The following is a 27,708-nucleotide window of genomic DNA, read 5'->3' on the forward strand; positions in this document are numbered from 1 at the left end:
TCTCAAGCAATCCTCCCCTCTTGGCCACCCAAGTGCTGGGATTACAGGTGTGAGCCACCGCGTCCAGTCGGAATTTGAAATCTTTTTTTTTTTTGAGATGGAGTTTCTCTCTTGTTGCCCAGGCTGGAGTGCAATGGCATGATCTTGGCTCACCAGAACCTCGGCCTCCTGAGTTCAAGGGATTTTCCTGCCTCAGCCTCCCAAGTTGGGATTACAGGCATGCACCACCAAGCCCAGATAATTTTTGTATTTTTAGTAGAGATGGGGTTTCTCCACCTTGGTCAGGCTGGTCTCGAACTCCCGACCTCAGTTGATCGGCCCGCCTCAGCCTCCTAAAGTGTTGGAATTACAGGCAAGAGCCACTACACCCAGCCAGAATATGAAATCTTAAAGTCAGGTTATGTTACATTAAGTGACAGATACTCATTAAATATAGGGGTCATTTCCAAATAAGATAAGACACAAAAACATAAATTGCCGAACATAAATATAAGTGTGTTTGTGGCTTCTTAAAATCTGATAGAACTACCAAATATATTGGGGTTGTACTGATACACATAAAACAGTGATGTTTCTAAAATTATAAACGGTTCTCATCTGTAAAATACTGATATGTGACGGTCAGTTGGCCAACATGGCGAAACCCTGTCTCTACTAAAAATACAAAAACTAGCTGGGTGTTGTGGCGGGTGCCCATAATCCCAGCTACTGGGGAAGCTGAGGCAGGAGAATCACTAGAACCCGAGAGGTGGAGATTGCAGGGAGCTGAGAGCATGCCATTGCATTCCAGCCTGGGTGACAAGAGCAAAACTCCATCTCAAAAAAAAAAAAAGAAAAAAATACTTTTTTCTTTTGCTAGCTGGTTTTTCACTAGAAATTAAGCTTGCTAAGAGTTAAAAATTCTAATTAATCTATACAATTCTGTGGACCAAGTGTACCAAAAAAAAAGATGCATTTTTGACAAGAAAAATTATTTAAAATGTGTAAAAGCATGTTTTTGCTTTATTTGGTATTGTTGTATATTTAAAATTATTTGAACTTTTTATAAATTAAGAAAAATAGAGATAGGAGTCTGCTATGCTGCCCAGCCTGGTCTCGAATTCCTAGGTTCCAGTGATCCTTCTGCCACAGCCTCCCAAACTGTTGAGATTGCAGGTGTGGGCCACTGCACCTGGCCAAAATGTGTTATTCATGGAAATAAAGGAATAATTTTGTCTAATTTGGAGATTATATAATGTTGTCTCAAAATATGGATGTATGAACTAAATAAAAACAAGACAGAAAGGAACCAGTAAGTAGGAGAGAGATGTGAAGAATGTTACAGGTATGAAGATATATTTTTGGTAAAAACAGTTAAAAAAAAAAAAGAATTCGGAATGACAAAGGATCTTGTGTGGTAAATTTTCTGTCCTAAATAAAACAACTTATTAATTAAGAAAGGGGAAGTTTAGGTCAAAGCAGAGGTCTAAGCATGTCATGGAATTGCTAAGTCATGAAAGGTTTGTGAAGGATGAATTTGTGAAAGAAATTTTTGTATGTGATCAGGTTGGCTAAAATTAGAAGGAAATTATTTATGAGTCTTTCTAAGGATTGAGCTTTCATATTAAAACTACACTGAGGCTGGGCACAGTGGCTCATGCCTGTAATCCCAGGACTTTGGGAGGCCAAGGTGGGTGGATCACTTGTAGTCAAGAGTTGGAGACCAGCCTGGCCGACATGGTGAAACCCCATCTCTACTAAAAATACAAAAGTTTGCCGGGCATGACGGCACATGTCTGAAATCCCAGCTGCTCTGGAGGCTGAGGCAGGAGAATCGCTTGAATTTGAATCTGGGAGGCAGAGGTTTCAGTGACCCAAGATTGTGCCACTGTACTCCAGCCTGGGCAACAGAGTGAGACTCCATCTCAAAAAAAAAACCTACACTGATATTGTCCTCTTATGGCTCTAGAAGGAAAAAAAAAAAGGAGAAGAAAGAAAGAGAAAGAAAAAGAAAAAAAAACTACTCTGATTAAAAAACCAAAAATTTGCGGCCACGTGTGGTGGTTCATGCCTATAATCATAGCATTTTGGGAGGCTGAGGCGGGCAGATACCTTGAGGTCAGGAGTTCGAGACTAGCCTGCTCAACATGGGGAAGCCCCGTCTCCACGAAAAATACAAAAATTAGCTGGGTGTGTTGGCGGGTGGCTGTAATCCCAGCTAGCTGGGAGGCTGAGGCAGGAGAATTGCTTGAACGTGGGAGGCGGAAGTTGCAGTGAGCAGAGATGACGCCACTGCACTCCAGCCTGGGTGACAGAGTGAGGGTCTTTCTCAAAAAAGAAAAAAATAAAAAAAAAATACCTAAAAATTTGGTCCCCTGTGTTAGTACAACAAAGTTTTCTTGAAGTACAGATCAGCTCTTAGAAAATCTAAAAGAGCTATTAATTTTTACTTCTGAAATATATTTCACATCTAAACTAAAGCTTTCTTTTCTTTTCTTTTTTCTGAGACAGGGTCTCGCTCTGTCATCCAGGTTACAGTGCAGCGGTGTGGTCTTGGCTCATTGCCACCTTGACCAACAGGGCTCAAGGGATTCTCCTGCCTCTGCCTCCTGAGTAGTTAGGACTACCACCTACTGTGCTAACTTTTTTGTGTGTGCCACCACAACTGGCTTTTTTATTTTTGTATAGACAAGGTCTATGAAAATTCCATCATTGGATAAAACTCTTAGAAATCTAATATTTCACTGGGGATTTCACTCCGTGATTACATTGTATGTCACAGAAATAACCAAACTTCCTTGTCAATTACTAATTACAATAAACTATCACCAGATTTTTTTTTTTAATATAAGTAGAGGCTCTCTTTCTGTCACCCAGGCTGGAGTGCAGTGGCACAATCATAGCTCACGGCAGTCTTGAATTCCTGGGTTCAAGTGATGCTTCCGCCTCAGCCTCCCGATTAACTGGGACTTTAAGTGCATGTAACCATGCCTAGCTAATGTTTTTATTTTTTATTTTATTTTATTATTTTTATTTATTTATTTATTTTGAGATGGAGTCTCGCTCTGTCGCCCAGGCTAGAGTGCAGTGGGGCATCTCGGCTCACTGCCAGCTCTGCCTCCCGGGTTCACGCCATTCTCCTGCCTCAGTCTCCCGAGTAGCTGGGACTACAGGTGCCCGCCACCACGCATGGCTAAGTTTTTGTATTTTTTTTAGTAGAGACGGGGTTTCACCGTGTTAGCCAGGATGGTCTCAGTCTCCTGACCTCCTGATCCTCCCTCCTCGGCCTCCCAAAGTGCTGGGATTACAGGCATGAGCCACCGCACCCGGCCATGTTTTTATTTTTTATGCAGACAGGATCTTGCTATGTTGCCCAGGCTGGTCTGCATTTCCTGGTCTGAAGCTGTCCTCCCAAAGTTCTTTCCAAAGTTCTAGGATTGCAGGTGTGAACCTCCATGTCAGGTCTGAACTTCAATCATATTTTTAAGAATGGCTATTCAAAGTCTCTGTCATCCACAGTGTTGTCCTTCCCTAAAAGCGTTTCCAATCAGATTCATGGTAAAGACGTTACCAAGTACTCTTAGGACAAGTTTCTGATAACTTCAAGATCAAAGGACTAGGCTTGCTCGGTGGCTCACGCCTGTAATCCGAACATTTTGGGAGGCCGAGGCGTGTGGATCACTTGAGGTCTTGAGGTCCGGAGTTCAAAACCAGCCTGGCCAACATGGTGAAACCCCGTCTCTACAAAAAAAAAAAAAAAAAAAGACTTAGCTGGGCATGGTGGCAGGTGCCTGTAATCCAGCTACTCAGGAGGCTGAGGCAGGAGAATCGCTTGAACCTGGGAGGCAGAGGTTGCAGTGAGCCGAGATCACGCCACTGCACTCCAGCCTGGGTGATACAGCGAGACTCAGTCTCACAAAAAAAAAAAAATAAAAGGACTAAATAAAATTTTTTTCAGAACACAAGTGAAAAAACATGAATTTGTGAAACAACTAATCAAGATCAGACAGAACAAAAATTAACAACATGAAGTTAAGTAACCAGTGAAAATCTGTGCTTAAAACAGAAAGCTTAAACAGTGCTAAAATCAGTGTTTAAAACAGAGAGCTATGACCTAAAGAATAATTACAGAATTGAACACTGAAGAAACCACCACCCGGATCAAGAAATGGACTATGACTAGGATCTCCCCACCCCACCCCATACCTTCCCTGTTCATAATTCCCATTCCTTTTTCACCAAAGGAAACTGAGTTGTTGGGTTTGTTTGTTGGTTTTTGTTTGTTTATTTACAGACAGAGTCTTGTTCTCCCACCCAGGCTGGAGTGTGGTGGCAGGATTGTAATTCACCGCAGCCTCACACTCTGGCTCAAGTGAGCCTCCCAACTCAGCCTCGCAAGTAGCTGGGAATACAGGCATGTGCCACCACACAAAGCTAATGTTTAAATTTTTTCTAGAGATAGAGTCTCCCTATGTTGATCAGGCTGGTTGCAAACCCCTGGGCTCAAGCAATCTTTCTTACCTTGGCCTCCCAAAGTGCTGAGCTTACAGGTATGAGTCACTGCACCTAGTCTCCCTGAATTTTTGGATACTCATTTCCTCTTCATAGTTTTATCCCTCATATAGTTTAGTTTTGCCTAATTTCAACTTTATATACATAAAAGATATGTTGGATCCTATGTATTCTTTTGTGATTTGCATCTTTTGTCCAGCTTTATGTCTGTGAGATTCATTTAATCTGTTGCATATTACAACTGGTTATTTCCATTGCTGTATACGATTCCAATCATGAAACAATTGACTTTTTATCTTCTCTCTTTTTGTTTTTTTGAGACAGAGTCTCCCTCTGTCGCCCAGGCTGGAGTGCAGTGGCACGATCTCGACTCACTGCAACCTCTGCCTCCCAGGTTCAAGAGATTCTCCTGCCTCAGCCTCCTGAGTAGCTGGGATTACAGGTGTGCGCCACCACACCTAGCTAATTTTTGTATTTTTAGTAGTGATGGGGTTTCACCATGTTGGTCAGGCTGGTCTCGAACTCCTGACCTCATGATCTGCCCGCCTCGGCCTCCCAAAGTGCTGGGATTACAGGCATGAGCCACCGTGCCCTGCGACATTTTATCTTTTCTGTTGTCAATCAACATTTGGGGCTGTTTCAATGTCTGGCTATTTAAACAATGCCACTTTGTACACGTTTGGTGCTTTCCTCCTGGACATGTGCCAAGTTTCTCCAGGACACTTACCCAGGACAGAATTGCTGTCTCGTGGGATGTGCACAGCTCAACATTCAGAACGCTGCTCCTATTGGTTCCTCCACTTCCTGCCAGCTCCCCAGGGATGGACTTTTAAATCTTGGCCAGTCTGGGATCTGGGACACCACCCCACCCAGTGTGGTCTCTTCTACATTGGTAGACACCTTTTCACACACGTTTATTGATATTTCTTCTTTTTCTGTTTTTCTTTTTCTTCCTGAGACAGGGTACCCCTATGTCACCTGGGCTGCAATACAGTGGCTCAAACATGGCTCACTGCAGCCTCAATCTCCTGGGCTCAAGTGATTCTCCCACCTCACCCTCCAGAATAGCCAAGACGAAAGGTGTGCACCACCACACCTGAGTAATTTTTTAATTTTTTGTAAAGACAGGGTCTCTCCATGTTGCCCAGCCTGGCCTCAAAGGATCCTCCAGCCTCATCCTCCCCAAGTGCTAGGATTACAGGCCTGAGTTAGGAAACCAGGGCGAATTGTAGCTGAGGATTGCTTAAGGTCATCATAAGAAGAGCATTGAAAGAAACTTCCCACTACACAGCTATCAGAACGGCTGAAATACAAAATATGACAACACCAGATGCTGGCAAGTATGCTGAAAAAGTCACTCAGCTTGCTGGTGGACACGTAATGGTACAGCCAATCTGCAAAACGAGCTGGTACTTTCTCCAAAAACTACACATGCAACCAACATACAGCCCTGGCCATTTATCCAAGACGAATGAAAACACATGTTCACTCAAAAACCTACCCATGAATACTCATAGCAGCTTTATTTATAAAAGCCAAAACTGAAAGCTGCTCAAGCTTCCTTCAGCAGGTGGTTGGTTAAACACACTGTGGTGCTTCCATCCCGTGAAATAGTGCTCAGCACTACGGAGGAGCCAGCTGCTGGCACACGCTTGGATGAAGCTCCAGGAAGTTACGTTAAGTGAAAAAAACGCCCTTCCCAAGAGATCACACATTGTTTGTTTGCATTGATGTAACTTAGTTGAAATGACAAAATATTAGAGACACAGGATGCATAGCAGATTGCCAGGGATTAGGGACAAGGGAAGAGGTGGAGGAAAGAGGTGACCTGGTTATAAAAGTGACCCTGTGGGGTTGGAGCTCTTCAGTATCTCAACTATGATGCCGTTACACACAAACCTACTTGGGTGATAAAATTGTATACACACTCCCACACACATGCACACGAGTACAGGTAACACTGGGGAAATCTGAATAATAACTGGGGATTACGTCATTGAGGGAAACTAAGCAAAGTGCACAAGGCATTTGTCCTTCCTTCCTTCCTTCTTTCTTTCTTTCCTTCTTTCTTTTTTTTTATTGAGACAGAGCCACGCTCTGTAGCCCAGGCTGGAGTGCAGTGGCATGATATCGGCTCACTGCAACCTCTGCCTCCCGAGTTCAAGTGATTTTCCTGCTTCAGCCTCCTGAGTAGCGGGGAATTACAGGCTCGTGCCACCACACCCGCCTAATTTTTGTATTTTTAGTAGAGACAGGGTTTCACCATGTTGGTCAGGCTGGTCTCAGACTCCTGACCTTGCAATCCACCCGCCTCGTCCCAATGTGCTAGGATTACAGGTGTGAGCCACCACGCTTGGCCAAGGCCATTCTTTTATTATTTTTCTTCCTTTCTTTTTCCTTTTTGTGAGATGTTTTCTCACTCAGTCACCCAGGTTGGAGCGCGGTGGTGCAATCTCGGTTCACTGCAGCCTCTGCAGCCCAGGCTTAAACCAAACTTCCACCTCTGCCTCAGGAGTAGCTGGTACCACAGGCGCACGCCACAATGCCTGGCTAATTCTTTGTATTTTTTTATATAGTTGAGATTCTGCCATATTGCCCAGGCTGGTCTTGAACTCCTGAGCTCAGGTGATCCACCCACCTCGGCCTCCCAAAGTGCTGGGGTTACAGGCTTGAGCCACCATGCACAGCCTGCTTGTATTATTTCTTACTATTACATGTGAATCTACAGTTTGTCAAAAATTCCAAAAGGAAACTCGGGCCGGGCAGGGTGGCTCAGGCCTGTGATCTCAGCACTTTGGGAGGCCGAGGTGGGCAGATCACGACATTGAGAGTTTGAGACCAGCCTGGCCAACATTGCAAAACCCCGTTTCTACTAAAAATACAAAAATTAGCCAGGCATGGTGGTGCCCGCCTGTAATCCCAGCTACTCAGGAGGCTGAGGCAGGAGAATCACTTGAACCCAAGAGCCGGAGGTTGCAGTGAGCTGAGATCATCCACTGCACTCCCGCCTGGGCAACTGAGCGAGACTCAGTGTCAAAAAAACAAAAACAAAAACAAATACGAAACTCAGCTGGGTGCGGTGGCCATTGTCTGTAATCCCATCCATTTGGGAGGCTGAGGCGGGCAGATCACATGAGGCCAGGAGTTTGAGACCAGCCTGGACAGCATGGTAAAACCCCATCTCTACTAAAAATACAAAAATTAGCTGGGCATGGTGGCGGGAACCTGTAATCCCAGCTACATGGGAGGCTGAGGCGGGAGACTCACTTGGACCTGGGAGGTGGAGATTGCAGTGAGCCAAGATTGCGCCACTGCACTCCAGCCTTGGCAACAGAGTGAGACTCCATCTAAAACAAAGTAAATAAAAATTTAAAAAATTTAAAAGAAATTAGCTGGGCGTGGTGGTGCACACCTGTAACCCCACCTACTCGGGAGGCTGAGGTGGGAAAATCGTTTGAACCTGGGAGGCAGAGTGTGCGGAAGATGGCGCCACTGCACTCCAGCCAGGGCGAGAGAGTGAGACACCGTCTCAAAAAAAAAAAAAAAAAAAACGGAACAAAATACAAAACAAAACAAAACAAAACCTCAGGATCGCTGGGAAAGCTCCTGACTGGCTTTGCCTTTGGAGTGAATCAATCCATCAATTAAGGGCGTGCCTGTTAGTGAGTCTCCTCTGACCTTTAGCCAAGAATGTTCCTAACTCAGCAAGATGAAGCAGGAGGTAGAGGGAACTAAGGGGGCAACAAGCAGGAGACAGGAAGGGCCCATGAGGGTGACATCTTCCCTGAGAGCCTTAGGATAACCAGCAGGAAGTTAGGTGGGTGCAGGCAGGAGGACCCGGGAAAGCTTGGCCTGAGGGAGGCCCTAGGCGTGGTGGGGAGTGGGGTAGGGCAGGCAGAGGCTGGGCAGCAGGTGAGGTCCCCTGGATTCTGGGGGCCAAGCCTGGGGCTTGAGGTAAACAGGCCTGAGTGGAGAAGGGGCTGCTGTGTTTGGGCTGGGGTGGGTGGAGCTGGAGAAGCCTTTTCTTCCTGGACCAAATTTTGAATTGTGCTACATAACATGGTACATCAGAGTTACCTCCTTCACCATTTTCAAGTGTTCAGTACACACACATTGTTGTGCAGCTGATTTCCAGAACGTTCTCATCCTGCAACCCTGAAGTTCTGTCCCTATTAAACTCCAACTCTAACCCTAACCCGAACCCTACCCTAACCCTAATCCATTGCCCCTTCCCCCAGTCCTAGGTAACCTCCATTCCACTTCTGTCTCTATAATTTGACTCCTCTAGGGACCTCAGAGAAGTGTGTTCATGTGCATTTGCCCTTTTTGTTATTGTTTTTAAGAATCTTATTTCACAGGAGACAGTATTTGTCCTTTTGTGACTTTCATATTTCACTAGGTGTAATGTCCTAACCGTTCATTCACGTTGTAACAGAGTCTTCTCCGGGGCCTCCTTCAATGCTGCATGATATTTCGTTGGGTGGATGACCCCATTTGGTTTCCTCTACCTTTTGGGTATATATATATATGCACATATATAACCCAGGCTGGCCTGGAACTCATGGGCTCAAACAATTCTCTGACTTGGCCTCCCAAAGACTGGGATTACAGGTGTGAACCACCACGCCCAGCCATCCTTTTGGTTATTCTGGTTTTCAAATTTTTTCCCAATTTTATTAAGACTGTGATAAACCAGCCAGGCATGCTGGCTCAGGGCTGTAATGCCAGCACTTTGGGAGGCCAAGGCAGGCAGATGCCTTGAGGTCAGGAGTTCAAGACCAGCCTGGCCAACATGATGAAACCCTGTCTCTATTAAAAAAACAAAAAATTAGCTGGGTGTGGTGGCTTGCACCTGTAATCCCAGCTACTTGGGAGGCTGAGGCAGGAGCATCACTTGAACCTGGGAGGCAGAGGTTGCAGTGAGCCGAGATCACACCACTGCACTCCAGCTTGGGTGACAGAGTGAAACACTGAAAAAACGTTTTTCGAAAATGAAAAAAAAAAATACTGTTATAAACCCTTGGATTGAAAAAGTTTATAATGATAACTTCTACAATGTAAAAAATAAAAAAGTAAAAAGAGTTAAAAAATAAAAATAAATAAATAAAATTATCAATGAACCCTACTCAGAATAAATATAAAGTTGAAAAACACACTAAACAAATCACTATATTATTCAGGAAAACATGCATATGTGGTAAAAAGCAATCAACAGCAAAGTCAAGATTAACCAAAATACAGGATAGTCATTACCTCTGGGGAGAAAGGTGGGAGACTCAAAAGCTTTAAATCTTTTTCTCAAAAAGATTTATCCCTACAGAGTAAATAAGGGTTTATTTTTGTTATTCATCTTTAAATGGAACAGATGGAAAATATTTTTTTGCATGACCACAACAAATGGAAAATATATTAATGAAGTTCAGTCACTCTTCTGTTTTACTCATAATAACAGAAGCCAGAAACCTGGGAGTTACCTTTGACCACTCCCTCACCAACCAAGTCCAATTAATTTTCACTTCTAATCACACCTATAATACCAGCACTTCGAGCGGCAGAGGCGGGCAGATCACTTGAGACCAGGAATTTGAGACCAGCCTGGCCTTGATGGTGAAACCCCATCTCTACTAAAAATACAAAAATTAGCCAGGCATAGTGGCTCATGCCTATAATCTCAGCTACTCAAGAGGCTCAGGCAGAACTGCTTGAATCCCGGAAGCGGAAGTTGCTGTGAGCCGGGATCACACCATTGCACTCCAGCCAGGGTAACAGACCAAGACTCAGTCTCAAAAAAAAAAAAAAGGATCACTTTCTATTCTTCCCCACCCACAACACCAAACCCTGGCCCCAGCCACTTTGATTCTCACCAGGAACCCAAATCCCTCCCTCTTCCTTAACACCCCGCTCTAATCCAATCTCCACACAGCAGCCAAAGCCAACACTTTAAACATGATTAACTTTGTCTGTCTTCAACTTGAATCTCCCTCACTACCCTCCTTTTCTATCAGAAGCAACAGAGAGACAAGTAAATTGCCCAAGGCCACACAGCAGGACATGGCAGAGACAGGATTCAGAATCTACTAGTTTTGACAGTCCACATGTCTCATCCACCCACTATCCCATTTTGGGTGATCCCAGAAAAGGGTCAGCCACTGCCCTAACACAGGGTAATCTCAGACAAGGACAGAGGATTTCTCCTCCAATCACCACTTCCCTTCCTTTATCAGTCTAACTCCTAGTTATCCCTAATTCTCAGCTCAAACCACACTTTCTCTTTTTTTGAGACAGAGTCTTGCTCTGTCGGCCAAGCTGGAGTGCAGTGGCGCGATCTTGGCTCACTGCAAGCTCCACCTCTGGGTTCACACCATTCTCCTGCCTCAGCCTCCTGAGTAGCTGGGACCACAGGTGCCTGCCACCACGCCCGGCTAATTTTTTGTATTTTTAGTAGAGACAGGGTTTCACCGTGTTAGCCAGGATGGTCTCGATCTCCTGACCTTGTGATCCACCCGCCTCGGCCTCCCAAAGTGCTGGGATTACAGGCGTGAACCACCGTGCCCGGCCTTCAAACCACATTTTCTAGGAAAGGCCTTCCTAGGCCCCTTGTCCTATTCCAGCAACTCCCCACAATTTGATGGCCAGCACTTTGTACATCTCTAAAAACATTCCTCTTCCACTAGATTGTGCCCTCCACAAGGGCAGAGGTCTGTTTTGCCCACGATTGTGGCACATGTCACACACCCTTGAGCACTCTGGTTCCTCTCCAAATCTATCTCTCCCAAATGTGGGCCCAGATTGGTGGCTCAAGTCTGGAACCCTAGCAGTGTTGAAGGATCGCTTGAGCCCAAGAGTGCAAGACCAGCATGGGTAACAGAAGGAGATCCTGACTCTACACAAATTTTTGAAAATTAGCTTCACATAATGGAAGATACACGGGAGGCTGATGTGGGAGGATCGCTTGAGCCTAGGAGGTGTGGCGTGAATGCACCACTGCACTCCAACTTGGGTGACAGAGCCAGACCCTGTCTCAAAAAAAAAAAAAATAATAATAATAATAAAACAGAAAGAAAAAAAATGATGGCAAGATATCTGAACTGCAGAAATACTTTTTAACTTAGCCTGAGGCTATCAAAACATCTGATCCCCACATGAAAGGCTACAGTTCTGGGCATGCTCAGGGCCCATGGAAAAGAGTCCGCCCAGGCACCCTCTGCCTGTGCAAGGGAACAGGTGTCACAATCAAGTGCACAAGCTGCTCTGGAAGACCCAGCCCAGGCCTGTCTGGCCGAGGGCACTGGACTCTCCCCCACTGCGTCATCCAAACATTAGTGCGAGTGCACCCACACAAACACATACACAATCAAACACAACATGTAAGCAATGGGCAGGACTGGCCCGGCCCCACTCAGTGTTGTCACCATTGGCCCCACAGATGCCCACAACCCTGGAGCTCTGGGCCTAGATTCCTGCCAGCCCCACCTGTCCAGGCCAAGGCCAGATGTTGGAGCAAGGGGGTGCCAGAGCAGCAAAGCCCCCCATGTGCCCCTTTCCCACCGGGCCCAGGCTCCTGGCATCAGAAAGCTGAACCCAGTATCTGGCCCGGGCTGTGTGCTTCCAGCCTCCCCTCCTCTCCACACCAGAACAGAGCCTGGACCCCAGCTCCCAGGAAATACAGAAAAAAAAATGGTGGATGAACGAGTGACAGGGTGTCTTGTTCCACACAAGACACAGTGAGCAGGGGTTGGGGGAGGGGCTCCTGGCTGCAGGATGCACACTGCACTATACCCAAAATCCCACCTTTCCCTGGGGGACACCTGGTCCCACCCTAAGCTGCCTTTCTCAGGACCCCAGCCCCAGCCCAGCCCAGCCACACCCTGCCACTCCCTTCAGCCAGTGTGGCTTCAGGTCAAGAGGCTGGGCGGGGTCAAGGTGGTAACAAGGGGAGGGGCCAGGACACAGTTTTCCCTGATTTAAACCCAGGCAGCCTAGAGTGCAGCTCATACTCCATACCTGGGATTTCCGCCTCGCCGCTCTCCGACTGCTTCCAGACATGCAGGGGCCCTGGGTGCTGCTCCTGCTGGGCCTGAGGCTACAGCTCTCCCTGGGCATCATCCCAGGTAATGAGGCTTCCCCAGCTGCCCCTACACACACACACACAGGGCACCCCCAAGCCCAGGCTGACCTGATCTTTGCTCTCCCCTTGGCCAGTTGAGGAGGAGAACCCGGACTTCTGGAACCGCCAGGCAGCTGAGGCCCTGGGTGCCGCCAAGAAGCTGCAGCCTGCACAGACAGCCGCCAAGAACCTCATCATCTTCCTGGGTGACGGTGAGTGAGCCAGGCCTTCCAGCCCCGCAGCCCTCACAGCCCCGGCGCCCGGACCCTCAGTGGTTCCAGGACAGCCCTGGGGAGCAAGCCTCACACACTTCTGCTCCTTCAGGGATGGGGGTGTCTACGGTGACAGCTGCCAGGATCCTAAAAGGGCAGAAGAAGGACAAACTGGGGCCAGAGACCTTCCTGGCCATGGACCGCTTCCCATATGTGGCTCTGTCCAAGGTAAGTGCTGGGCTACCTTACAGTCCTCCAAGCAGAGAAGGGGAATCCTGGCTATGGAGTGTGGTAGGAGGGAGGGACCCTAAACAGCTGGGGCTCCAATAAGGAGCTGGAGGCAGTTGGAATCCCAGAGGACAGAGATCAGGGTCTGTTTGTCTGCCCCAGAGAAGAGCTCAGAGTGTCTCTGTCCCCAGACATACAGTGTAGACAAGCATGTGCCAGACAGTGGAGCCACAGCCACGGCCTACCTGTGCGGGGTCAAGGGCAACTTCCAGACCATTGGCTTGAGTGCAGCCGCCCGCTTTAACCAGTGCAACACGACACGCGGCAACGAGGTCATCTCCGTGATGAATCGGGCCAAGAAAGCAGGTGAGCTGGGGCCCGCTGTGGGGTCAGGGCCAGGTGACAGACCTCCATCGCATATCCTGACCTCTATCACCCTCAGGAAAGTCAGTGGGAGTGGTAACCACCACACGGGTGCAGCATGCCTCGCCAGCCGGCGCCTACGCCCACACGGTGAACCGCAACTGGTACTCGGACGCCGACGTGCCTGCCTCGGCCCGCCAGGAGGGGTGCCAGGACATCGCCACGCAGCTCATCTCCAACATGGACATTGACGTGCGACCCCCGGGCCAAGGGCTGGGGCTGGGCAGAGAGTAGCAGGGAGGGGGCACCAGCTCAAACCCAGGCAACCAAAAGCCTTATCTGGGCCAGCAGGGTCTGGAGGTGGGGTTGGGGGCGTAGAAGGCGCAGCCCAGGCTGGGCCATTCCCACAGCCTTGGGGAGGGGAGTCAGGGGCTGTGCATGAGGAGGGGGCACGGGGCCAGCCAGGCCCCCAAATCCACCTGCCCCATCCTCTGTTCCCAGGTGATCCTAGGTGGAGGCCGAAAGTACATGTTTCCCATGGGGACCCCAGACCCTGAGTACCCAGATGACTACAGCCAAGGTGGGACCAGGCTGGACGGGAAGAATCTGGTGCAGGAATGGCTGGCGAAGCGCCAGGTGATGGGGGCTGGTGGGTGTGCTGGGCACAGCACGGGGAGGGCAGAGGTGTGGGGCTCGGGACTGTTAGCTGAGGCCTGGCTCTCTCCCTCCCTGCAGGGTGCCCGGTACGTGTGGAACCGCACTGAGCTCATGCAGGCTTCCCTGGACCCGTCTGTGACCCATCTCATGGGTAATGACCCCCTTCCTGCCCTGGCATCCCTCAGATGGCCTCAGATGACACCTTCTGAGCCTGTGTGCACATCCACCAGCACCCTCCCACCCCCAGCCTGCCAGTCACCACAGGACCCCTTGTCCCACAGGTCTCTTTGAGCCTGGAGACATGAAATACGAGATCCACCGAGACTCCACGCTGGACCCCTCCCTGATGGAGATGACAGAGGCTGCCCTGCGCCTGCTGAGCAGGAACCCCCGCGGCTTCTTCCTCTTCGTGGAGGGTGCGTGGTGGCCCCTGGGGAGTGGGGGTTGGGGGTTGGAGCAGGGCAGGCTCAGCATCTCCCCGCTCTGGCCTTCCTGCAGGTGGTCGCATCGACCATGGTCATCATGAAAGCAGGGCTTACCGGGCACTGACTGAGACGATCATGTTCGACGACGCCATTGAGAGGGCGGGCCAGCTCACCAGCGAGGAGGACACGCTGAGCCTCGTCACTGCCGACCACTCCCACGTCTTCTCCTTCGGAGGCTACCCCCTGCGAGGGAGCTCCATCTTCGGTAGGCCTGGGGAGAGTGGCAGGTGCTGCTGCAGCAATTAAGTGGGTGAAATCTGAGCCTCAGTCTCCTCCTCTGTCAAATGGGAGTAATGCTGGCACCAGCCCTGTAGGGTCTCCTGAGGACTAAGCCCCTGACCAGGCAAAACGTGGCGGTGCCTAGCACGTGGGAGACACTCCACAGCTGTGTTCAGCTCAACCACAGGGACCCCTCTCTCTGCAGGGCTGGCCCCTGGCAAGGCCCGGGACAGGAAGGCCTACACGGTCCTCCTATACGGAAACGGTCCGGGCTATGTGCTCAAGGACGGCGCCCGGCCGGATGTTACCGAGAGCGAGAGCGGTGAGTGCCGCGGGGTCGCCCCGAGGGGGACCAGGGTGCCAAGGATGGGGGGCTGGCGGGAAGGGGTCACCTCTTGTCTGCCTGGAACTGAACCCTCCTACTGAAACTGAACCCTCCAACCAGGGAGCCCCGAGTATCGGCAGCAGTCAGCAGTGCCCCTGGACGGAGAGACCCACGCAGGCGAGGACGTGGCGGTGTTCGCGCGCGGCCCGCAGGCGCACCTGGTTCACGGCGTGCAGGAGCAGACCTTCATAGCGCACGTCATGGCCTTCGCTGCCTGCCTGGAGCCCTACACCGCCTGCGACCTGGCGCCCCCCGCCGGCACCACCGACGCCGCGCACCCGGGGCCGTCCGTGGTCCCCGCGTTGCTTCCTCTGCTGGCAGGGACCTTGCTGCTGCTGGGGACGGCCACTGCTCCCTGAGTGTCCCGTCCCTGGGGCTCCTGCTTCCCCATCCCGGAGTTCCCCTGCTCCCCACCTCCAGTCGTCCTGCCCGGCATCCACCTGGAGCTGTGACCCCCGGAGTCGCCACACAGACGTCCTGCCATGGAACCTTCCCCTCCTGGTGCACCCTGGGAACCGAGCCCTTGACACCACGCCCTTTGCTCTATCTTGCTCTTCAAATTTTGGCCCCAACTCCAGGAACTGGGGATTTGTGCCTCGCAGCTGCCTGCATTTCAGGAAAAGAGGAGGCTCAGACCATCCAGCCCCCGCCCATATCCTGAGGTGGATCAGGCAGGCTCTCTCCCCGGGGACATGAGGCACCCAGACCTAGGATCCCCGCGCCTTTTTTAGCTTCAGTGATGGCAGCACCTGAGGGACACAAGGACTTGGGTGCATCAGGACGCCTGGAGCAGGATGGCTTCCTGCCACCCTGCAACCCACCCTCCCAGCCAAGGAGGCTGCTGTGGTGGTGATCCCCAGGGGGACTTTGACACAGTCCTCTGCTGTCCCTCCACTGGGCTAATTCTACACCCCTGTGCCCCTCCTAGGGGCCCATGAGTCAGAGAGGCTTGCCCCAAGTCACAGCCACTCAGATGCTCGACGCCTCCTAAGGTCCGTTCCAGCACCCACCTGAGTTCCGAGGAGCACCTGGGAAGCTCTGGGTGCAGGATAGCAGCCCAGAGTCCATGGCCCCGCCTAGGCCATCTGGGTGCTGGGCATGGATTTCTCAGCAAGGAAGACTCATTACCTTCCCTCCCCGGGCCTCCATTCTTCTGGGAAACACAAAGCAATAATAAAAGGAAGTGCTAGATAATGTAATGCCAGTACTACTTCCTAGGATAAAAATCATGAGTGAATGTGGACACAGTGGCTGGAGGGGTGGATAACACAGGCCAGGACGGGCTGCTGAGGAGCAGATGACTGAGCAGGAGACCTGAACAGAGTCGGGGCTTGAGCAAGGTGGCACGGCAGCACAAAGGCCCTGGGGCAGTGTCAGCAGGCTGTCTGGGGGGCCAGGGGCTGGATCAGAGGGTGGGTAGATGGGGGGAAGCTTGACGAGTCAGGAGGGTGGGGGACATGGGGGACCGTGAAGTCTAGGTAGACGGGTGTGGTTGGAGGTCTTTGAGGAGGGCTGTGTGTGACCTGCCCTGGCTGGGAAATGAGCACTCTGGCTGCTGCCAGGAGAAGGGTCTGGTCTTTTGGATAGAGGGTGGAGGTGGTGGAGGGTAGAGGGTAGAGGTGAGAGCTGGGGAAGGAGCTGACTCCAGGTGTTTCTGACCTCCCTCCGAAAGCATTCTGGAGCACCCATCCCAATACAGCTATACTTAGTATCACACTTGCCCCAAGAGAACATTGAAAAGAATTAAATGAAGGTGAAATCAACCACATTTTCCGGGAAAGTTCACACTATTACAGATTTATTTGTACATTTACAATGGTACAAGGAGCACTTTGTCAACATGGTGAAATTCTGTCTCTACAAAACATACAAAAATTAGCCAAGCTTGGTTGCCCATGTCTGTGGTCCCAGCTACTCAGGAGGCTGAGGTGGGAGGATTGTCTGGGGCCTGGGTGGGTGGAGGCTGCAGTGAGGTGCGATCACGTCACTACACTTCAGCCTGGGTGACAGAGCAAGGCCCTGTCTCAAGAAGAAAACAAAACAAAAAGACTTTGTACTCACTAGAAATACTAGAATGATTGAATACTTCTTTATGAAAATTGAATTAACATTGTAAGACGTCTATTTGCCAGGCATGGTGGTTCAATGCCTGCAATCCCAGCACTTTGGGAGGAAAAGAGGTTAGGATTGCTTGAGTTCAGGAGTTGCAGACCAGCCTGGGCAAATGGTGAGACCTCACCTCTACACGTTTTTGTTTAGTGTTGAGGCAGAGTCTCGCTCTGTCTCCCAGGCTGAAGTGCAGTGGCAGGATCTAGGCTCACTGCAAACTCCACCTCCTGGATTCAAGTGAATCTCCCGCCCCAGCCTCCCATGTAGCTGGGATTACAGGCGCCTGCCACCATGCCAGGCAAATTTTTGAATTTTTAGTAGAGATGGGGTTTCACTATGTTGGCCAGGCTGGTCTCAATCCTGACCTTGAACGATCCGCTCGCCTTGGCCTCAGAAAGTGCTGAGATTACAGGCATGAGCCACCATGCCTAGCCCCAGATTTTTAAAAAATTTAGCCAGGCCAGGTGGCACGTGCCTGTCGTCCCAACTACTTGGGAGGCTGAGGCGGGAGGATCACCTGAGCCCAGGGTAGTTGAGGCTGCAGTGAGCTGAGATTTTGCCACTGCACTCCAGTCTGAGTGACAGACCAAGACCCTGTCTCAAAACAAAACAAAACAAAACATGTATTTGAGAACCTGGGTTTCAGGACAGTTTTTTCAATTCTGGGTTTCAGTGGCTGTCACAAAAATATGGGAGGTGAACAGAAGATAGACTCAAATAGCTGGCCTTACTAAATTATCATACTCATTGTTAAATTCCATCCATCAAATACGCAAAGGTTTCTGGTAAAATCCAGCTAGTATATTTCTATCTTCCCAGTTGTCAGTCAGTTCCTCTTTCTAACCAATGTGGAGGTGCTGCATGATTATATTTTACATGAGCGCTCACACCCACGGACTTCTATTATTTAAAACTGGACAAATTTTAAAATAGATTGTTCTGCTATTAGATTATTCTGTTGTCTAGGTTTTTGTTTTTTGTTTTATGTTTTTGTTTTTCATGTGTAGGTATAAGGGCTTATCGGTCAGCTGTGTTATTGACCACTAAATCAAGTGTCATGAAAATATTTTCAAACTTCTATTCAAAAATATGCACTTTCCTTAGCATGAGTTTTCATTGAAAGATAATTACCTTCTCATTTTGTCATTGAAATGACATCTTTACCTGAAGGACACACAGGAAGTATATTTATATTTTCAATCTTTTCATGGTACGCCTAAAATGGAGAGCTTTTCAGTTCAAAGTCAGCAAACTGGATTGTAAGAAGGAGGGAGGGAGAGTTAGGAAGAAAGAGAGGGAGAACTCAGGACAGGTGGGTTCAGTACTTTGTCATTCTGCGACTCATTCTATGTGGCCAGAAAGTTTCCACCCACTCCCCTTACCAAATATCTTAAAGTTTCTATTTATGTTTAAGTTTCTATTATGCAGCTATCTAAACTTTACAAAATCAACCCCACTGCCTTCTGCAACATCTCATGTACACGCTGGGCTTCTTTCCTGCGCTGATTAGACGGGGGGGTGAACCCATGAGTGAGGGGTAAGGGTGAACCTACCTCTGCACGCTGATTTGTATCCGGAATGCTTTTTTTGAAAAAACCCTTCCTGAGTAGCTGTTCCATCTGTGGTTGCATTTCCACCATTTCCTCATAACATTGTTTTTCTTTAAAAAGGCATTTGCTGTTGGCAATATATCTTGTCTGCTATATCTACCTTTTAGTGCGACATGAAAAAAAATCAAAGAAGTGGTTTGTGTATTTCCCTATTGGAACAACACCTGGCAAATACCTTCAGCTGAGCCATGTTGGGAACATCTGTGCTTTCAGCTCATTGCAAAGCAAACCTCCCACACTGGGTACTTTGCTCTAACACGAGTTTCTTCCAATCTTCGGCAGTGTTTTCTCCACATCTTCCGACGGTGTTTGCTGACAAAGAAATGTCTTTCGGTTTGTCGACAGATCATTTACTGCTCATTGTTTCTGCCATTTTTCCTGCGACAGAAAGAATTAAGTTTCTCCCTGGTGGTAGGTGTTTTTAGTCTCATGGTATCATGCAAGAAACTTTAAAAGAGCTTTCCAAATATCTGTCATTGCGTATGGAAATATCAAGAAGTACTGGGTTGAACTGCACCTAAATTTAAACACTGATGGGAAAAAATTGCACTCTTTCTTCAGTTCCGGAAGCTTAGTTTGGCCAGGCACAGTGGCTCACGCCTGTATTCCCAGCACTTTGGAAGGCAGAGGCAGGCAGATCACCTGAGGTCAGGAGTTCAAGACCAGCCTGGCCAACATGGTGAAACCTTGTCTCTACTAAAAAATACAAAATTAGCCAGGCATGGTGATGCACGCCTGTAGTCCCAGCTACTTGGGAGGCTGAGGAGGGAGAATCACTTGAACCCAGGAGGCGGAGGTTGCAGTGAGCTAAGATCTTGCCACTGCACTCAAGCCTGGGCGACAGAGCGACGTTCTGTCTCAGAAAAAACAAAAAGCTTAGTTTTAGACACCTTGCCAACCATGAGGATTTCACACTGCTCATAAGTAATTAAGTAATACCTCCAGGAACAAGGCACCCGGGGCAAACTTCAGCAGTAATCAGAGTGGGGGAAATTCAAAGAGTTTTGTTTGCTGATTTTTTATTATTAGGGGTTAACGTCTGGTCAGGTCCGTACCCCGGGTGACGTGCGCTCTGCCAGGAGTAATAAGGAATTCTCAGCTCCCCCTTCTGCTGTGGTTCATCTGCTCTGGATTTCTGTTGTTAGTTGCAGATTCTTTACAGGAATCTTGTGTGAGCCTCTTGGCCCTTTTGGAGGATTAGGTCGGTTAAAACTATATCATATAAGGCTGCGCGCAGTGGCTCACGCCTGTAATCCCAGCACTTTGGGAGGCCAAGGCAGGCAGATCATGAGGTCAGGAGATCAAGACCATCCTGGCTAACACGGTGAAACCCCCGTCTCTACTAAAAATACAACAACAAAAAAAATTAGCCAGGTATGGTGGTGGGCGCCTGTAGTCCCAGCTACTCGGGAGACTGAGGCAGGAGAATGGCATGAACTCGGGAGGCGGAGCTTGCACTGAGCCGAGATCGCACCACTGCCCTCCAGCCTGGGTGAAAGAGTGAGACTCCATCTCAAAAAAAAAAAAAAAAAAGAAAACTAGATCATATAATCTGTCAATCTACTTAGGCAGACACACTAATACTCCACAATTTGCTGAAAGCTTGTGATCTGGAGGGCGTACTGTGTCAACCCCTGGCCTGAGGCACCCAATTCCCTTCCTCCGGGGCACCCGGGAACCACATGGGGTGGGTGCCTGCATGAAGGGTGAAGGCACAAGCATTCAGCTCAATATTAAACATGAGCTCTTGGGTCGCTCACTGCCCAGGGCTGTGCTGAGGCATGTGATGAGCCCAGCAAACAGTAAGCACTCAGGAGGGCCTGATGTTCCTTTAACCAAACCCCAAGGTCCAGGTTAGTCTTGAGGTGCTTGCAGCCTGGGCAGGCCATTCAAATTGAGCAACTCCTTGTGAGCAGGGGCGTCTCACTCCCTGCAAAATTCAGACCCCAGATGGCACCACAAGTTCAGTCCCCACCAGATCCGAGGCCCCCTGCCCATTGAGTGCCCGTGAGCCCCTACACAGTTCCAGTGATTGGCACAGGAAGCCTCATGATCGGGGAAGAGGAGTATGCTCCCTGCAGCCTCTCAGGACTCAAGGGGGATCCCAGCTGTGCCCTTCTGCTGGGTGCTGATGTTGCATCTGATGATGCCCTGGTCCCACTGGTTCTAGGAACAGGCCTCCCCACCGGGTTAGCATCTGCATAACTGGCCTTTGCCCCCCTCCCAAGGGGGTCCCGAGATGTCTACAGTGTGTGGGACTTACTATGTGGGACTTGTAATTGTACCCTCTGAGCTAAGGCGGCCCCAGGACCTACTGACTCCCTCCAACCAGAGCTTCCCCCTTTGCTACCAGGCCACACACTGGACCCCAACACCAAGAAGCAGCTGAAGTTCCTCTTGATAGAAGCTTGCCACCTAGGATGCCACCAGGCATGCATTGGCCAGAGTATGTTATGTCTTGATCACTGAAGTCAGGTCATAGAGCCTGGACTGCAGGACATTCTGTGGTTACACTATAGGGAGGGTGTGGTCAAGTGGGAGACCCGCCTATATTTGGACCCAATAGGTATAGAAACACACCCCAAACCCATCTGGTTCTTGCTGGGTAGATAGAAGGCAATGAGCACCTGTCGGGGGAACAACCACCTCTGTAGAAAGGTCACAGAGCCCGGACTGCAGGACATTCCTGGCAGCCCAGCCACACCCATCTCCTGACAATGCATCTTCTGTGCCACGTCTGGGCTGGGCCACCACCTTCCCGGCTACTGCCTCATGACCCTCCTCTGACACCCCAGCTCTGGGCCAGGCACCCACATGGACTTGTCCATCTCCTGCCCAGTCTTCTTGACTGAGAGCTGGATGCTGAAGCAGATGCTGTTCAAGATGTTCTTGTAGTAGGTCTTCCCATGGACCTTAAACTATGAGGGGCATGGGCAGCACTCAGCCGCAGACCAGGGCAAGGCTGCAGATAGCGCCACAACCGGGCCATGCAGGCCACCTGCCCTCCCAGGTGCCATTAGCAGAGAGGCTGTGGTCAGGCTGGGCAGGCAGGGACACAGTCCCACCTCATACTCTTTGTCCACAGACCCAGTTTGAAAAGGAAGTCTGGGTAGCCGACCATCACCACCATGTACTGAAGTTGCGGGCCGGAGGGCTGGTGAGGTGGCACAGGGCCTCAGGGCACAGCGTCCTTGCCCACCCCCTGCCCACCAAGGAAAGGAGCACTAGGCCAGCCTAGGAGTGGGCTTCACGGTGGGGGAGGCAGGCCTGCTCAACTCCACGAAGTCCTCTTTGTCCCTTTTATTCTCTTTCACTGGCATACAGTAGGTGCTCAGTCAATGTGCATGGGACCAACAGATGGCACTGGGGGCCCCTCACCACGGCCCCAGTAGCTGTTCTGGTCTCCATGCAGTCCAGCTCCTCCAGGCGCTGGCCCAGGATGTACTTGGTGTCTTCCACCAGCTGCCACACATGCAGGGTCAGGGGTCAGGGAGCAAGGGTCAACCCAGCAGCCTTTCACTCTGGTCCATCACTCTTGGCATGAAGGAGTCTTTCAGCACCACTTCCTAAGCCCAGAGCTCGGTGCTAGGCGCCAAGAGGACATGCTGGAGGTAGGGATCCAGACCCTTCCCCTCCGACAATAAGCTCACAGGCTAGAAGAGGAAATGGCTGCAGCAACCACCATGGGCATCCCTAAGGAGATGCCTCCTGAGCATGGCTGAGAAGGTGGGCAGGGGCCTGGCAGGGAGGGCCACCTACCGCTGACAGACCAGGAGGAGGAGGCCTGAGGAGGAGCAGACTGGAGCCTCAGAATAGGCTGAGGCCTAAGCAGGGCCTGGTCCCCCTGCCTGCAGGGGGACATTTGGGGCTCCCCACGCTAGGACCATGGCCTCGGGAGGGTTCCACCCTCAGTTCAGCATCATCCTCCCCACCCTAAACCAGGGCAGCCCACCTTGGTAGCTGAGAAGTGTTCATGTACAAAGAGGGCACGAAGCGCCATGCCATAGTGGTGGTTGGCCTGGCCCAGGCTGACCTGGGCCAGTTCCTGCAGCTTGCCGCTGCCCTCCATCTCCTGTGCCAGCTTGTGCAGCACCTCATGGAATGGTAAGAACAGGTGCTCACTCAGGACCACCACCACGTCCCACACGAGGTAGTTATGCAGGACCCTGGGGGCCAGATGAAGCCAGTGGGGTGTCCAGAAAGACATTCATATGGGCCACCAAGGGCACCACCCCCGCCTGTACTACCCAGCCTGCGGCTGGACCCAGCACCCAGATAGTCCCTCAAAGAAGGGGCAGGAGGTCATCCCAGGTATGTGGAGGCTGAAATTGGAGTGTGCTGAGCTCAATGACACAGCAGGACACTCTCGCTACTGATGCCAGCCCCTGAAGCTGATGGGTCAGGGCTTCTATCATTTCCTGACTTGCCATGGGGAGACAGCGTCTGTCCTTGAGGGTGACTGTCTGACTCAGAGCTGGCCTGCAAAGGCCTCTGTTCCTCCCCATGGTGGATAGATACCACGAGGCTCTCCCAAGGGTGGCCCAGGGACAGCAGAGCTGTAGCCACACTTTCTCTTTCCAACCATCCCTAGGTGAGGAAACTGCAGCTCAGGAAGCTCCCAGCCCTGCCGAGGGCCTCGGAAAGCAGAGGGGAGAGCTAGGATCGGATACCCGGGCTCTGGGTCCTTTTTTAGTGCTGCCTCCTCTAGTGTGACTACTGGACAGAAGTAGGGGTGGAAATTCATGGCACACCCAGCCGGCAAGTCCAGGGGGCAGGGGAGGGGCCTGGGCCATACTCACATCGGGGGGTGATCTTCTGCAGCTGTCCCAGCGTCATCTTTCTGTACATGGAGCTGACATCTCGCTGGAAATCATCATACTCTGACACAGTGATCTGGGTGGGGGTAGCAATCAGGGCTGAGCCAGCCTTGCCCCATGGTCCCCTGTCATCAGCTGCCCCCACTACAGCCACAGGGTCTCCTTAGCCTTCTGCTCCACAGCATCAGCACCCAGGAGGCTGAGCACTCGCTCCATGAACACCCTGTGTGCTGCCAGTATCTGCACCACGGGAAGGGGCTCATCCAGGGACAGGGACAGGGACAGGCCTAGCCTGGGGACACCCATCCTGGGGCCCCAGGCCTTCCCTGCTTCCCCATCCCATGTCCCAGCACCTTCTCACTCTCCTCATCCTGAGCGAGGTACAGAGTCCTCTCTAGCAGATTGAGCCCATCCTGGTCAATCTAGGGAGGGAGACAGGGGCCAGAGGTCAGAGATCCACATGCCAGACTCCCCAAACAGATGGAATTTTCACCCCAATGCCCAGAGAGCGACCAGACATCCATGGGTAGAGACCCAGAAGCACGCAGACCCCAGCCCCTCTTTCCACCCAGACGAGATGACCAAAGCCCCATCCCTGACTGTCTCAGCTTACCCCTGAAAGCCTGCACTTTCCCTACCTGTCGGGGGCACTTGCGCAGTGCCGCACTGACCCTTGGGGTTCCTGGCTTTGGCGCCAGCCCCAGTCCTCACGGAGATGTCAGCCCAGCCCGCCGGCGCCTCCCTCCCTCCCTGCCCTCACTGCCTTCCAGAGGGCTGGGAAATTGCGGCTCCCGGGGCTCGGCTGAACACTTCAGTTAACCCAGGGAAATTACTTGCGCCTTCCTCCCGCGCTCTGCCGCCAAGCGCTCCCCTCCCCTGCTTTCCCTTTCTCTCCTCTTGCGCACCCTCCTCCCACGCGCAGGGACCCCTAGTCAGGGCCACGCCCCGGGTCTGCGGCCGCTGGCTGGGCGCTCGGGGATCGCACTCAGGCGGATGACGTAGCGCGAGGAGTTCCTGTAATCTAGGCTGATCCAGAGAGAGAAGAGCGCGGCGGCACTGTACACGCCCTGCACCTTGTACAGCAGCTGGTTGAGGTCCCAGCTGGTTGAGGTCCCGCGACCCCCGGACGCTCCGCCGCGCCGCCCAGGTCCCAGCCCCCGCAGTCCTCCATGACCTCTAGCATGGGCCGAGGACTCAGTAGCTCTATCTCGCGCATGTCGAGGCACGAACGGGAAAAGGCGCTCACCTTGCACTGGGCCGCGCCGCCGGGCCCATCCCTGGGCCGTGCCAGCAGGCGCCTCAGGCGCTCCTCTTTCTGCTCGCCGATGGCCGCGATGGTGCCATAGGTGAGCTTTTCGTTGGGGGTGGCGTGGCGCCTCAGTCAGCAGCCGCAGGCGAAAAAGTAGAAGTCCTGGCACGAGTCCATGCTGGCGTCCAGGTTGGCTGCCAGGAAGCCGGCGGCGCGCGCTAAGGCCTTGCCCTCGGGGCAGCTCTCGGGACAGGCGCCGCCGCGCGCCGCGACCCAGCCGCCAGGATGGCGCAGAGATCAGCGGCGAACACCAGCCCCGACCGCAGGCTCACCTCACGCAGGGTTCCAGCACGGCAGCCCAGGTCCTGGTGGCGCTGCTCCTTGAGAGAAGCCTGGGCGGCAGAAAGGCCCTTGCACGATCCCCGCGCCGCAGCAGCTTAGGTACTTGACCTCCTGGAACGCGTCGTAGTGCGCCGTCAGCGAATACCGGGCTCCATGGCACCGAGGCCGCCACGATGCAGCCCTGGGCCACCTGGGCTATGGGATGCGCGCGGCCGCTGGCCTCCTAGTGGGCCTCTGCATGGCCCCGGGGGCCAAAGCTGCGGGAAGAGCAGAGTCAGGCTCAGGAGGCGCAGCAGCCCGACGGGGCTCCCAGGCACCGCGAGGAGAGACGCAGGCCTGGGTGCAGAGGCCCCAGCTGCCGGCCTCATTCACTGCGGAAACCAGGGACGAGGAGAGTCTGGCGGGGCCACCATACCCGCGTGCACAGTGGAGTCTTCTCCCCTGTCCTCCTCCCTGCACACACGTGTCGGATGCTGGATTGGGAGGCCTCTTATGGGAAGGGGGAGGCGCCGGGCACGGGGCCTGGCACGTAGGGGGCCTTCATTGCATCTCTCTTGCCTTCGCCTTTCTTGTCCACGACCTGTCCTAGCCAAGGCCAAGTGGGGTGGGGGAAGGAGCAGAGGCTGGAGTGAGGAGGTGCGGTCAGGGGCGCGTCTATGCGGCACTTTCAGCTCTCCGAGCTGGACACAGACAGACGCTTCGCAAAACGGCCAAAGAACCAAACTTTGTCCTCGTGGAAGTCTGTGGGATCGACCACTTCAAACCCGCTCGCTGGCTCCTTCTGCTCGGTGGCCCGACGGCCCACCCGCCCCTTCCCAAGGGGAACGCGCTATTGCTCCAGGGTCGCGGATACACAACCCACCCCCTGCACGGCAGTGATGGGGAACCCGAGACCTGTCCGTCTCTATCCCCTTTCCGCTCCACTCCTGGCTTCAACAGGTTCTCCCTAGAACCCACACTTGGGCGAAGTTTCACCCACGTTGGGGCGCGAGCTGGCCGGGCGAGCCCAGAGCCATGCAGGCGCGGCGCGCAGTCCATGGAGCCTCAGAGCCGAGCCTGGGAGTCGCAGCCGGCGGATGGACGCAAACAAAGCCGGGAGGCTCCGCGCGGCGGCTACGAAGGTGAAGGAAGTGGCCGCGGCTGCAGGGACTCAGGCGCCACTTACCTGGCAGGTGCGCGCCGGAGCCTGGCAGAGGCGGAGCGGGTGGGGCCGAAGCCGCTGCCTGAGCAGGAGCGAAGCGGCGCGGGCGGCCGGTGTCTCCCCGCTCCCGCTGTCTTCTCTGCCGCCGCCCCAGCCCGCCGCCCGCCTGCCTGCCTGCCTGCCCGAGGGAGGGGACGCGCCGGTGGCTCCACCCTCCTCCGCCCGTCTCGCGCTCCCTTCCTTCCTCCTGCGACCCTCTGGCTACCTGGCAGCGCGGCGGCAGCGGGGACCTGGGTCGGGGGTCGCGGAGACAGGCTTCCGAGGGTCGTGCGCGGGCTGCGGTAGGGGACTCCGGGTCCAGTCGCATCCCGGGACTAGTGAGGGTAGCGGGTACACCCGGCAGGAGTCCCCTCCGATCCCGTGTCCCCACTCGGAACCGCCCACCAACCGGTTGGAAAGGAGCTGGAGCTACGCAGCTGGGGGCCGTCATGGTCCAGCCCACAGCCCTGGAGCACCACCCAGGGAGGACTCCTCCTAAGGATTGAGGGGGCGCTGACGGAGTGCCTGGGCTGCCCGCACAGCGCCTGCGCAGAGCGCACCTTCACCAGGGAGCTTCCTTTACCTCCTCGGAACCCCTGTCCGGGATCAGCTCTCCCCGGGGTGTCTGGGCTTCTGGTTGTCTCGCCCCCTTCCCCCAGCCTCTGATCCACGGAGAGCAACGCAGAGCCCTGCCAGAAGCAGGCCTGGGGCTGTGAGTGTGGCCCCCATGGTCCCAATGGGCGGTTGTCCCAGAGAACAGCAATCACTGCCAATAGGAGGTGACGTGGGTTTAGCCTCTGACCACACAGTCCTGGTCACCCTGCACAGACTGCCAATAAAGAAGGGTCTGAGGCCCAGCTCCTTGGCTCCTCTGCAGTTTCCCCAAAAGGGAAGCTGAGGCTGTGGGTGAGTGGGTGATGTCCGTGGTCCAGGCTCCAGTTCCCTCACTATGGGGGGCTTCCCCTACCCCTGTGATATGGTTTGGCAGCCACCCCGTCCGGGAGGGAGGTGGGGGGGTCAGCCCCCCGCCCGGCCAGCCGCCCCGTCCGGGAGGTGAGGGGCGCCTCTGCCCGGCCGCCCCTACTGGGAAGTGAGGAGCCCCTCTGCCCGGCCAGCTGCCCCGTCCAGGAGGGAGGTGGGGGGGTCAGCCCCCCGCCCGGCCAGCCGCCCCGTCCGGGAGGGAGGTGGGGGGGGTCAGCCCCCCGCCCGGCCAGCCGCCCCGTCCGGGAGGTGAGGGGCTCCTCTGCCCGGCCG

General features: G+C 52.8%; 2 protein-coding genes, 1 long non-coding RNA gene and 1 pseudogene across 3 annotated transcripts; 1 reads left to right on the forward strand and 3 right to left on the reverse strand.

The window, feature by feature from the left end:
• The first annotated feature begins 12,440 nt into the window (after nucleotides 1–12,440).
• ALPG (alkaline phosphatase, germ cell) lies at nucleotides 12,441–16,346 on the forward strand. The gene is made up of 11 exons (XM_054679522.1): nucleotides 12,441–12,602; nucleotides 12,694–12,810; nucleotides 12,923–13,038; nucleotides 13,230–13,404; nucleotides 13,481–13,653; nucleotides 13,903–14,037; nucleotides 14,137–14,209; nucleotides 14,340–14,474; nucleotides 14,557–14,748; nucleotides 14,968–15,084; nucleotides 15,208–16,346. Exons 1-11 carry the CDS (start codon nucleotides 12,536–12,538, stop codon nucleotides 15,504–15,506), a joined length of 1,599 nt encoding a protein of 532 aa, XP_054535497.1. The 5' UTR covers nucleotides 12,441–12,535; the 3' UTR covers nucleotides 15,507–16,346.
• Nucleotides 12,793–14,725, reverse strand: LOC134808020 (uncharacterized). The gene is made up of 3 exons (XR_010149920.1): nucleotides 14,598–14,725; nucleotides 13,284–13,680; nucleotides 12,793–12,957 (listed from the first exon to the last, which is right to left on the reverse strand). It is a non-coding gene; the product is annotated as an uncharacterized LOC134808020 (long non-coding RNA).
• Nucleotides 16,347–23,533: 7,187 nt separating the features above from the next.
• Nucleotides 23,534–25,469, reverse strand: LOC134808036 (endothelin-converting enzyme-like 1; annotated as a pseudogene).
• LOC134808019 (uncharacterized) lies at nucleotides 25,385–26,962 on the reverse strand. The gene is made up of 2 exons (XM_063790859.1): nucleotides 26,440–26,962; nucleotides 25,385–25,531 (listed from the first exon to the last, which is right to left on the reverse strand). The coding sequence occupies exons 1-2, from the start codon at nucleotides 26,903–26,905 to the stop codon at nucleotides 25,470–25,472; spliced, it is 528 nt and encodes a 175-aa protein (XP_063646929.1). The 5' UTR covers nucleotides 26,906–26,962; the 3' UTR covers nucleotides 25,385–25,469.
• Nucleotides 26,963–27,708: the final 746 nt, after the last annotated feature.

Source organism: Pan troglodytes, chromosome 13, assembly GCF_028858775.2.
Source record: "Pan troglodytes isolate AG18354 chromosome 13, NHGRI_mPanTro3-v2.0_pri, whole genome shotgun sequence".
NCBI classification, from domain to species: Eukaryota; Metazoa; Chordata; class Mammalia; order Primates; family Hominidae; genus Pan; species Pan troglodytes.